The following is a 13,053-nucleotide window of genomic DNA, read 5'->3' on the forward strand; positions in this document are numbered from 1 at the left end:
TAAAAATTCAAATGATTTAGTACCTTCAATTTAGAATTATTTTAATAAGTCAACCATAGCTCATCCCGTCGAGAAAATCTACTAGACTAACATATGCACTCGGAGCTCCATGATGTAAAGGAAAGAAGAGGGCAATTTCCTAAACCTTTATACTCAAATAAGGGACAAATAATTGAATACTGACCAAGCCCCATTTTTTCAAGCTCATCTTAAAGGCATCATTTAGCTTTTGTCTAGAGGAAAGAGTTGATCTTGACCGCAGCCTCCTGCAACTCCTGAAGTAGTGTTAAGAGCAAAAAGTCAGTCAAGAAATCAAAGGGATACAAGATAGGTTCAGTTTATCCTCAGAATCCTCCTTTTTTTACAATGTTTTGCACTCTTTATTATGCAGAAGGTTACTAATAGTGTTAAATTGCCAGTCAAACTGTCACAATGAAACAAATGATTCCGTACAACACTGGAAACGTTTATCCTAAAGATTCCTATGACCTCATTGCATAAGTAATATTAGAAACAGAGCAAATACCTCCCACACTACCAGATTTTTCTTGTAGGCAGGCAGGTCATCGTAGTCCTCTAGATGCATACGCTATTGCTTTGGCAGCATTTCTGGCAACTGAAATTTCATTGTTGTATGAATCTGTTTCCCACGAAAGAGGAAGGAAGTGTTAATACAAGTAAGAAATTCAATTATTTTAACCCAATAGAACAATTTACAGTAAACAACTCCAGCACCTGAAGCATACAGGACAAATTTTGGATATCCAGGCAAAGTTGTCTCAGATATTTTGCCATTACAGGAACTGCAGACAGACACCAAACGTCAAACAGGAGAAGGATGAGTCCAATTACAAAAGCAGATGAACAACTTGATAGAAAATTCTGCAAAATAAACCTCATTGTATCTCCTGAATGTTAGACAACATGTCTAACCAAGCCAACGAAATATTAGAGTAATTTCTTAATATGGTTGATCCAATGTTTTGAAAACTGGAACAGACCAGCTGGTTCAATTGGTTAAATTGCAAATCGGCAATAAGTTTGGTTGGAAAGCAAACCCAGATGTTATAAAAAAAAACCAAACATATCAGTATAATGCTGACAATCAGTACTATTACACTTAAACTAGGTTTGTAGCCTATTTGTTTATCCATCACATTTTCACTTAGTAAACAAAAGTTCAAAAACTCTCCTCATCTAAAAATAGGATTAATTATAAATGGAATAGTAATAATTCATGATTGATAAGAATAATTTACATTAATGAAACTATTTAGTCAATATACATCTGTATATAATAGGTTTACTTATATAAATTTTTTACAAAATCTTAATAATTTATAGCTTATCAAAATATACTATCCATGCATTTCCAAATTAGAACATTTAAATAATTGATCATTAATTAAAATATTTTATATCTATAAAAGTATAAGTTATGTGTGATATTATTTTTTGAATTGATAGTTCAAAGGCTTGGTTGTTGTTGTATAGTTCAACTAACTAATTTATTATTAATAATATATTTATTAAACTTATATAAAATATTTTATACATATAGTGTATAAATTATGTCTATGATATTATTTTTCCAGTTTTTTTGTCAAATCACTTTTCCTTTCTATAAATTTATCTTATTTACAGGAGGAACATCTGTATGTTGCAGGTAAATGAATTTTCTTCTGTTGGAATCATATTCTGTATTTATTGTCTATATAAGAGAACCCTACATCCCCATGCTCTCTCTTCCTAACCACGTTGAGAAAACATATATATTCCCTATTCCCTTCTCATTTTCTCCCTATCCAAACAAGTCTCGTGCAAAGCACGGATACTAGTAACTCCTTTGTTTTTCTCTACCTGCTAAACTTAGCACAAAAATCTACAAATGAAGACAAAGTGGACGTGTCCATAATGCATATAAACCAATTCAGCAGATTAATAACTGAAAAAAGAATCTACCGAGTTAAATGTGAGAGCAAGAACTTGCAAACTTACAGCAGGAATACCCTAACCTTCTATTTGTGATTCAACCAATTTGCATCGGTTTTCTATTCCTTAATTGCATGTCGATCTGAATAAACTGAAATGTAAAACAAAAGGCAACCCCTGAAAATCATCATCAACAGATCAAGCAAAGAACGAACATACAAAATTCGCAAGAAACAGTGGAGAAAGGATACAAGATATACTCTTCTGGCCTCTTCTTGCTCAACTGAACAACAGAAACTGAGCCAATCTCAAAGAAAGGTCTCTGAAACCCACTCACCGAGTTCGTAAACTTCGAATCGTCCAAAATCTCCTCATCTTCCAACTCCACCTCTGCGCAACAACACAAATCAGAATAGCAGAAAAGCAAACGATGACTCTAGGAATTCGCGTCAGTGGCTCACCAGTCACGTAGCCTGAGCTCTGCATCCGCTTGTCAAGGTCCGTGATGCATCTCTGGTTGTTCTTGAATACCTCGTTGCAGTGGCCGAGGAGCTCCTCGAACGAGACAGTGCCGAAGGCCATGGACTCGAGGAGGTCGAGGTCAGCGCTGGACGAAGAGATCCGACCCCCTCGACGGACTGCAAGAAGGCAGATGCAGCCGAATCTGGAGGAGACGGAATGATCAGATTAGGGTTTCACCAAATGAATCCATAGGGAGTAAGAGGAGGTGAAATTCATCTTCTTCGTAACTTTACCGAGGGGAATCGATGGAGTCGGAGAGGGATTTGGAGACTGTGTCGACATGGTGGCAGAAGGCGGCGAGGGATAGGCAGAAGGCGGAGATGGCGCTCTCCGCCTGGGCTTCCAGGCCTTCGGTTCTGAGACTGACAAGTGCCTACTGTTCTATCGACTCGGACTTAAAAGGAGAATCGGCGGCAAAAGGTTTTTTTTTTTATAGAAAATTTGGAAAAAAAACGCCAGTAACACCTATAAAGTTACAACAATTTAAAAGTAATTTAAATTAAATGTAAATATCTTTAACCGATTTTTTATATTTTAATATAATAATATTTTATTTATTATATTTTTAATCAAATAAGAGTAATTTTATATCTTAACTATTACAACATAATAACACGGATGACTATTAAAAATTGTAGCATAATAGTTATATTTTGTCAATGACGATTATAAATTGTAGCGTAATAGCTATGTTAAAATATTTTTTTCTACGTCTAAGTCAGGATGATTTTGATTGTTTAAAAAAATTTAGTCAAATTAATAAAGAATATTTTATATAATAATATTTTTGATTAAATTGATATAAAAAATTATTATATTATAATAATTATAATCATAACTATTATATATATTATAACAGTTATGACTATAATGATTATCATAACATTAGAATAAGGTACGTTCTTTTGTAAAATAAATATCTTCTTTTATGATAATAAAAGTAATTGTTTTAATTGTCATGTCACAAACTAGACTTCTAACATTTCTATTAAGGCCGGTATGGATTGAATCGAACAAGTAAATTAAAGTTAAAAGTGACACTAATCATGAAGTAATCTAAATAAGAAACTACCGGACGATCTAAATAAAAATTTGATTTTAGAAAATAAAGTATACGTGTATTGCATTTGACAATTGACCATCTTAAAGCTTTCTAGTACATTACAGATTATTTGGTAGTCGTTTTATTTGAAGAGGTTAATTTCACCTTTGCATATAGAGACAACGAGAGAATTAAATAGTGTATCTAATAGCTGAGAGTACAACACGACTTTGAAGAATGAAAAGTCTACGAGCATACACCATAAAATTCTGCATGGACTGCGCCTTTCTATGGTAGTTCACATTTGATGATAAATACAAAAAATTTAAAAATCAACAATACATGACAATTTTAAAATGTGGTACGGAAATCATGGAAACTTGGTATATAAATTCACTTCATAAAAGTATCTATAAAAGAGGTCTTCAAAACTTTTCTGCTCCAGTTTGTATAGATCATTATTGCATAAAAATGGCTGTTTGAATTGATTCATCGCTGTAAACACGCTGCAGTTATGAAATAACATTACGGAAATATATGGCGGTCGCACATTAACGTTACGGACATAACCCAAACATTCAAAAGTAACAAGAATGCTGTCGTCATGCTGTTAAAGAAAACAATCGCCATGAAAATAAAATTTATGAAAGCTTGGCGAAAGCAAACTCAACAAAACAGAGTTCTATGTCAAGACTAGAGTCACTGCTATCACCGAAAAGATAACTTTTTTTTGGAGTCATATGGACAATTATTACAATTTCCATTCTCTTTGATCTCAAATTGGCTCTCCTCGGAGAGCAGCAGCAGCCCTTTGAATACCTCTAGCAACTCTCCAAATCTCATGTTGAACGCTGGAACGTGCTTCCTTCCCCGTACTTTGTGCATTTTGAGAGATGGCATCAGCTATCCCTGGAAAGAAAGACAGCTTGCTTTCGAAATCCTCGGGAGGTGAGTACAACTGCCCAAGCAATCAGCAATTTAGCAGGTAGTATGTGACCAACGTGTGTTTATTTGTTAAACTTCAGAAGTCAACAAATTCAAACTCCAAATTTAGAAAAAGAAAGGTATACTAGTTCAGTACATGAAAGAATAGACTAAAAAAATTAAGACCCACTAAAAAATTTTAACTAGCTCTGCAGTCGAATTCATATGGTAAGCTGCTGCACAAGGAAAGAAAAATTGAGACAAATATTAGGGTGAAAATTTTCATTGTGGAATGCCCAATTTGAAACACTAATATTGTAAGTCTAGAATAAGCTTCCCAGGTTTCATTTGGAACCTTGATTTAAATATGTATCTATTAGATGTATGTGCCAACCCATGTAAGAGGTTTAAAATTTACTAATAAAAGACTAAGACCATATGAAAAAATGGCAACCATATCCATATATGTCACATCCTGGTAAAGAAAACAATGACACTATAAGATACTTCTAAAATATGGTAAACAAAACTTAAGATGCCCATTTGTGCTAATCCTTATTTGTAATTAATTTGACAAAAAAAAAAAAATGTGTACAATGGTTGGTATTTTGCTTTGTTTAGTAGGAATAGCCTAAGAATCTTCAAATATATTCCCGAAATAAAAAAAATAGAGCTAATTGGGGATATATATTTTCTATATAAACAAACTAGAAGATTTAAGATTTATAATAAACTTACCAGATGCTTAAACCATGGCCTTCCTTTAAGGCCCTCTGCTTCCAGAAAGCCTCTTTCAGCAAGCATTAGGCGATCATTAAAAGCGCGCCGCCTTAAAGAAGTAAAATGCAAGGTGTCGTTTACCTCTTGCAATTTCTGCCAATGCATGAAGAACAATTTATATGATAAAAACATATTTCAAATCAGCTATCCTCTTTACAGCAGTTGAAAATAATTGATAAAACACACTCCACATGCCCCAGTATAGAGACTGTTATATATCACATATTTGTTGCTAGAGGATGTACAGAACCAAACAAAAAAAAGTGATAACAACCACAACAATGATAAGTAATTATTAGTAATACAATATATTTTTTCTTTGGTAACTTTGGAACCTGACCTGTACTTCTTCTAGAGCTTCTCTTATAGCTGCAGTGAGCCCATCAATGGATGTATTTAAAGGTTGTAAAGATATCCCTTCATCCAGCAAGGCATCCAATGCAGTTGCATGCTCCTACAAATGCAAGAGGAAAGCAAAAGTCCAAGTCTTGTCTATCCACATCTCAAAATGCCACTGTAATTTGTGTCTATCAAAGCAAAAGTACTTTAAGATCAGCTTAGCCACGATAATTCAAATTATCCAATAATATTTACTAATTAATACAATTGAGTACTGGGATAAATTTTTATGGCCTGGCAAATGGATGAAAGGTAAAGGAATTTCTACTAGATGATAAACAGAAAGAAAGGTTAAGAAAATAGTTTTGGCAAACTAAACACAACTATAAAAAAGTTCAGGTTCGTTTTAAACCAGGCCCATGAATATAGCAAGATAAATATACATCAACTTATAAAAAGAATCCTAAATAGTAGCAGAAAGGTCAGTGCTGTAATTATAGAACCCATGAAGACCAAAGAACGAAGATGATTCCTAGTTCCTTTAGTGATCAGACAAATATAGTTATGGCTCAGTAATTTGCATACCTATTCTTCCACCAATATAAACAAGCAATTTTACCAGGCCAAGTATGAAATAATGCAAAAGTTCATATATCAGTGATAACCTGAATAATTTCAATTCAATATGAACATAAATTACCAATTGGGGCATGCAAGACAAAAATGAATTGAAGGGCTTAGGCAAATAAACACTTACACGTAACTGGGTAGCATAAGAAAGATAATTAAAAGGTAAAATTGGATCATCTGCAAGACGAAGACCTAAGAGCCCCCATATTTCAGCAACTGAGGAAAATACACAAAACAACAGCTGAATGAAAAAAAACATAGTACAGGCATGCACTGAGATACTTTGTGACAGACATATGGAAACGTGTAACACTTACTGGCTATGTGACGATGGAATGATGGATCACCATGTTCTGCCATCCATTTGAAGTTATCTAGAGCAGTATGGTAGCCACGGAAGACTGGAAGTAGAAATCATAGTTACCCATCAGATCACAAAATGAGACTATGAGCCTATGCCATCTTTCCAGAAACAATGGCCCAAGTAAATAGAAAGATTCAAAAGAACAAACAAAAGCAACTACTTGGAACTCATCAAAACTTGGAAAGAACAATGACATAATTAACAAATTGTAATAAGTGGGAGAATCAAGAAGAAGAAATACGATTTCATTTTATGTTTTATAAAAATACACGAGCCAAAGTAAGTTATTTTGGCCAAAAAGTCATACTATAGACTTCCTAGGAGTCAATTAGTATATTGCAGACTTTTTCAAGTTGAATAGAACCATTCTCAAGTAAAAATGTTCTTTAATCTATATTGACAAAACACCTAGACAACTTTTTTATAAACTTTTTAGCTCAAAGATAGATTTATCTTGTAGATATCACTCTCATAAATCTCCTAGGATATTTTAACAAAATAATCAAAATAATAATAACAATAATAACTTTGTGAAGTCAAAAGTATTTTCAGTGCATAAAATAGAGGAGGTGAATAATTTGGGGGTAAAACAAAGTATGGTGTGTGGTTCAAAAACACTTGAAACTTAGGTGCACCCCTTTTGGAAAATCTGCCCTCCAAAAAATGTGTAGCATTAGATAAAGCCTAGCACACTCAAGTTGTTAAAAACTGAATAAACTATTTGCATCTACCTTATGCAACAGCATTAGCTTAAATATAGTTGCAAAAAAAGGAAGGTAAGGAAAAAAGAGAACTAAAAAGTTGATTTAATCAAGTTCATGCTGCAAAAGTTCTATAAGGAAAAAAGAGAACTAAAAAGTTGATTTAATCAAGTTCATGCTCCTACACAAGTTGGTTTACAATCAAAAATAAAAAACATAAAATGAGTCTAATGACAGTTATTGGAAACAATATACCAGGTTGACCTAGCATTTTTATTACAACCCCATTTAAAATGAAACCTCAAATCAATTGAACTCGCTTGTTATCATAGAATGATTCATGAATCAGTAACTTTGGGCAGTTAAACTCAGGGATTCGTTATCAAGGTAACTAAGCTTCATTTCCATAATGAAATATGAGCATATTAGTCCCTAGCACCAATTTTAGCTGATAAGTGGAGTACCTCCATGCACAGCAGTTGTCAATCACTCTTTTACGAGGTCATGGTGAAATATAATAACATCTCCATACCATCTCAACTTGTTTTCTGTGGAACTATATACCACATATAACAACATTTTGGGGATCTTTGTTCACATTGTTTTAGCAAAAAGATGTATATGTGCCACCAAAATTTCTGAAGTAAAATTTTCCATAAGATTTGAGCAATTAAACATACACAATATGAAATTGCAAATCTTTGTAGCTTGTAGACACATGCAAAAATATAGATTTGCAAAGATCCTAAGTGCATTAACAACCATAAATGCTTAAGCGAGCTTTTTTCTAATGTCATAATTTTCACTTGAGTAGAAAACATAACAGCCGTTGGACACCAACAGCAAAAAAAACAATCTTTAACCTTCATAGATTATTATTTAATATTATAATTGAAAAAAGAGGCATACCATCTCCATAAAACATATCTATTGAAGGAACACCAGCAATGTGCAAAAAAGCAGAAAAGTCTGAATCAGCTCTACCCAACCTTTCAATTTTCTGCATTAATCAGTCATGATCTATGACGTAAGGATTACACAGGGAAACTAAAATCAAACTATAGGATACAAGCAAGAGACCAAATTATTGAGAATAAAAATGAGTTATTAATCTTGAGTTGCAGGATATAGCATCTGAAAACATAAATGCTCAATAATTTCAATGCATGCGTAAAACATGATATTATGATAAAAATGAAAAGAAAAACAAACTATTAGACTAAAACATAATTTCTAAACATTTGGAGAACTGTATTACAGACAAAAAAAAACAAAACTTTAGCTACATCAATTTTTTCCATTTCTGAACATGTACTTGCTATTCAAATGATAAGATTTCTCTAGATCTTAAAATATTAATGGAAAAAATATGGATTTACATTTAGACTTACACTAACACCACCATGATTTGCTACCCAATTATCATAAACTGTAGTGCCTTTGATATCTGGATCCTGAATCTGAAACATAAAGGTGGCATTAATGGGAAGCTAAATATGTCAAATCTCACAGGTAACATCATTGCAGATCCAAATTTATAGCCCTCGTACAATCTTACCAATTAGTTTGGTTCCATTGCTTAATTGTTAAAAGGATCATCCTTTTTTTAGACAAGGTTGTTGAGGTTGTCAAATCAAGGTTACCATTTTTGTGAATTGCCAATTGTGAATCATAAGGTTCATGTAAATATTTCTACCATAATGAAACAATGTCACAGCTCAAAATATAAAACCCAAATAACTTATTTGAAACCATAATATGATTAATGAAGTACATTTTCATACTACAAGTACAGTCAAAAGTTAAATATATATTGTTAGATCGATTTTACAAATCAGTGCAGGTAACATAGTAACAATCTTATGAAATGATTTGAAAACTAGATTCATTAAATACTTTGCAATAAAGATTAGAGATTGCTCAATAATGGAATAGGAAAATTACAGTGGCGATTGAATATGCTTAGAGAGAGATACTACAAGCATCTAACCCTAAAATACTGTGCATGTTTCAGTTATGGTTGATGGGATTTAAAATTAATTTGTTCAGGTTTCATTACAGTGCTCCTGAATCTCTGGTAATGTGGTTCATATCAAACGGACCTTTGTGTGTGTCCTAAATTGAATTGACAATTGTCTGATTTTGATAATCAAGTTCTTAATGTTTCATCCATAACACCAACCAAACAAAGAAATTACAAGATTGGTGAAAAGAAGTTATAAGTTATCATGAGCTAAAAAATATTAACCTAACATATTTGTCATATTTTTTTGTATAAATAGATTAAAAAGATGAGCAAAGAGAACTTCAAAATAACTTCATGTACCGCTTATAGTCACCTGCTTCATTACTTGAACTAGAAGATTATCCAACTGGGGAGTTGCACCAGCAAAAAAACCATCACCTTGAACTGCACAATCAACATTTAAGTACACCACAGCTTTTGATGTCAACAATCCAAGGTTCTGCTCTACCCATTCAGTAGATCCAATCTGTGATGATTAGCCTCTGATTTAGAAGAAAAACAAGTATGCCACTTATTTTAAGTCAATCCTATCAACAAATGAGACATTCAGCCTAGGACGTCAACCAAACAAGAGTTTCTCAAGGATTGCATGAATGGACAGATATTGCTGAAGTGTGTTACCGGAAGTCAGGTATTTATATATGGCACATGTATGGATACCTAAGTGTCTAGCATGGTTATTTCCAAATGAGATTACAAAAGGTCAATGAGATTGAAGTTCAAAAGATGTTCTATAAGATGAGAGCAATGTCAATGATCAAACACAAAATAACTCCGTAGTAGTTTGTAAAAACATATTTCTATTTTAATTTGACACATAATTTAGTATAAGCAAGACTCTCAAGGAATATTGGTCTTTTACAATCTCATTGTGCTTGCCACTACTATGAAAAGCATGAACCTACAAACTATTTTCTCATTCAAAGCTCTATATGACCAACCTATCATGTAATTGGAGATAAGATTGTTGATAGATAAGTGGCACTCAAATTGAAGTTCGAGAAATATACCCTATAAGATGAGAGCGATGACAGTGATCAAACACACAATAGTCATGCAGTAGTTTGACAAAAAAATATCCATTTGAACTTGACACATAATTTGGTCTAAGAATCTCAAGGTACAATGACAGTCCTTTACAATTCTGATTGTGTTCGCTACTATGTAGGAATTACTCTTGCTCTCTTTCCTCTGGCAACAATCAAATTGAACCTGAATTTTTATATGAGCAAGACAAAACAAATTGACACCCAATACACATAACCTAAAATATAACGAGTAAATAACTTACCATTCCAAATTCCTCTGCATCCCAGCTAGATAAGATTATTGTCCTACGAGGTCTCCAGCCAGAGCGCAACAAACTTCCATAACGGCGTGCAACATCAAGGAGGGTAGCTGTTCCACTATTAGGATCCACAGCACCAAATGTCCATGCATCTCTGTGGTTGCCAAGGATGACATAACGATCAGGTTCCTCTCTTCCCCATATGATGCCAAAAATATTTTGAATCTTTGCCAACTTTCTATCTTCCTTAATGAAGATCAATAGATAAAAAAAATATATAAAAAGTTTCCAATTTAAACAGTAAATACAAATAAAGTCAAAGGGACCAGTATCAAATTCAAGTAGCTAACAGTGAGTTGTATTTCAACAAATAAGACAGGATGTCCATAAAATAAAGGTTATTTTTCTGAAGAGAGAGAGAGAGAGTACAATTGAATAGATCATACAAATATAATAAACAAATAGGTTTTGAAACATGCTAAAGCTTCTTTGCCATAATTTGTGAAGAAGACCCCATAAATAAGTGTTATCAAGAACTGCACACCATAAAACCATGTCCAGTTATATTATTGAATATTGATGGCAAAGTGTCAGTGAATTCATACATATGAGCATCTGCATGCATTTAGTCTGACAAGGATATTATAGTGAGTTGCACCTTTTAAGTGTTAGTGAATTCATGTGTCTTGCATCATGCAACGTTACATTATGTGTGCATAGGCACCCTTTCAAAGACTACATGCCATAAATTTTACCCCTACCAACCCGCCCAAATAATAAGCAGTCAGCTCATCATAAAATCAGTGTTTTCGATCATTTGCATCGTGCACATAATTTCCTCACGCAGGTACAGTAGATATATTCTACGGAGAAAAGAAATGTTGTCCTATTCAAAAAAAGTAGCACCTCATAAATGAGAAAGAAGAAAACACAGGTGTTGATCTTATCATTGCTTCACTTGGGCATCCTCACTTGGGGTTTGGGACCACAACTACTGGGATTGAATGAGATGCGACCAAAAAATGAATTGGTGTGCTAGTAACACCATAACAATCTGTCTAACTATGAAAATGACAAGCATACGTCCTAGTGACTCATACAGCTACTAGTATTGTTAAACCATGTGGAGCCGATACAAGACAGAATTACTACAAACGGTGCCTTTTAGACTTATAAGCCATTAATTCCTCCAAGGCATTGGACCACTTGCATCAGCAGAAAGCTAAAATTGCTGAGTAGTAAAAAAGGACAGCCGCAGGTCGGTAATTCAGGTAGGTAAACAACATACTCCAAGTGAAACGTCGATGGGTAAGGTATGCATATGAAAAGACCCCATAAACTACGGCCGTTCAAAAGGTGTCTGGATTGAAACCATGGACGGGTGAGATTACCTGATAGGTGAAGTTGACCAACATGGGACCTGGTCCGACGCCGCACTCCGCCGCCAAACGCAAATCATCTCTCCATTCAGGCGGCATCGTGGGTCCACCAAGCGTACTTAGAATCTTCAACGCCACCTCTTCCGCCACGGGCATTGACGGAATCTTAGGAAACCTCCGCTTCACCTCCGCCTCCTCGGCGTCGAGCCTCTCGCCTCCTTCATCGGAGGGGGCAGCCCACCCCGGGGTCAGCGGATCTCCGACCCCACCGAGCAACACGGTCCCCCTCTCAACCCCACCTAGGTCGGCCGTCTTAAATAACAACAGCGCCTTCGCTCCCTTCGCCGCGGCCCTGGCCACGACCGCACCCCGGTACTCCCCGCCACGCCTCGCGATCGCGACGCACCCCTTGACTTCAACGCCCATCCTATGGAGCACGCTGTAGTCCTCCTCGCGACCGAAGTTAACGTATACGGCGGGGGCAACAACAGCGCCGGAGGGGGAGTAGGCATGGTACGGCGCGACGGCGGCGGCCGAAGGGTCGGCGGCCTCGACGAGGGGGAGGGACCTCAGGAGGGCACCATCGGAGCGGAGGAGAGAGAGGGAGGCCGAGGCGGGGTAGGAGAGGAGAGGGGAATAGTCGACGGCGAAGACGCGGAGACCGGAGGATCGGAACTGGGAAAGGACGTAGGAGGCGGGGACGGCAGCGGAAGGGGTTCCAGCGAGGTGAGGGTGGCGAGTGAGGGCCTGTAGGTGAAAGGCGATGGTGGCATTGGCTCCAGCGGAGAGGGCGAGGAAGAGGCGCTGAGCATCGGTGGCGGAAAGCCCATACTGTCGATCGGAGTAGGAAGAGCGGTGGCCGAAGGAGTACAAGAAAAGGAGGAGGAGGAGGAAGAAGAACAAGATGAAGAGAGAGGTGCCGCGGAAGTGCAAGGGTTTGGACGGCATCGGAGCCGGAGGAGAAGCTTCCAGAAGGAAGCGGTTGAAGAGACGAAGGATGTAGAGGAAGTGGGGAAGAACCGAAGAAGAAGAAGAAGAAGAAGAAGCAGAGGAGGAGGAGGTGGTCCGGAGGAGGCGGATGTGGGTCGCTTTCGGTAACTTTAATATTGCGATGGTGATCAGAATG

General features: G+C 36.0%; 2 protein-coding genes across 2 annotated transcripts; both read right to left on the bottom strand.

Moving 5' to 3' along the window:
• LOC141843494 (uncharacterized) lies at positions 1 to 2,794 on the bottom strand. The gene is made up of 5 exons (XM_074731549.1): positions 2,688 to 2,794; positions 2,394 to 2,596; positions 2,193 to 2,322; positions 736 to 803; positions 1 to 616 (listed from the first exon to the last, which is right to left on the bottom strand). The coding sequence occupies exons 2-5, from the start codon at positions 2,512 to 2,514 to the stop codon at positions 564 to 566; spliced, it is 372 nt and encodes a 123-aa protein (XP_074587650.1). The 5' UTR covers positions 2,515 to 2,596; positions 2,688 to 2,794; the 3' UTR covers positions 1 to 563.
• A 1,251-nt stretch (positions 2,795 to 4,045) lies between these two features.
• Positions 4,046 to 12,943, bottom strand: LOC141843110 (putative glutamate carboxypeptidase VP8). The gene is made up of 10 exons (XM_074731139.1): positions 11,940 to 12,943; positions 10,552 to 10,794; positions 9,574 to 9,726; positions 8,626 to 8,694; positions 8,144 to 8,234; positions 6,487 to 6,570; positions 6,297 to 6,385; positions 5,541 to 5,654; positions 5,159 to 5,293; positions 4,046 to 4,454 (listed from the first exon to the last, which is right to left on the bottom strand). The coding sequence occupies exons 1-10, from the start codon at positions 12,873 to 12,875 to the stop codon at positions 4,272 to 4,274; spliced, it is 2,097 nt and encodes a 698-aa protein (XP_074587240.1). The 5' UTR covers positions 12,876 to 12,943; the 3' UTR covers positions 4,046 to 4,271.
• Between the last annotated feature and the right edge of the window lie 110 nt (positions 12,944 to 13,053).

This window comes from Curcuma longa, chromosome 12 (assembly GCF_044706935.1).
Source record: "Curcuma longa cultivar G26 ecotype Majalengka, Jawa Barat chromosome 12, ITB_CL_G26_1.1, whole genome shotgun sequence".
NCBI lineage: Eukaryota > Viridiplantae > Streptophyta > Magnoliopsida > Zingiberales > Zingiberaceae > Curcuma > Curcuma longa.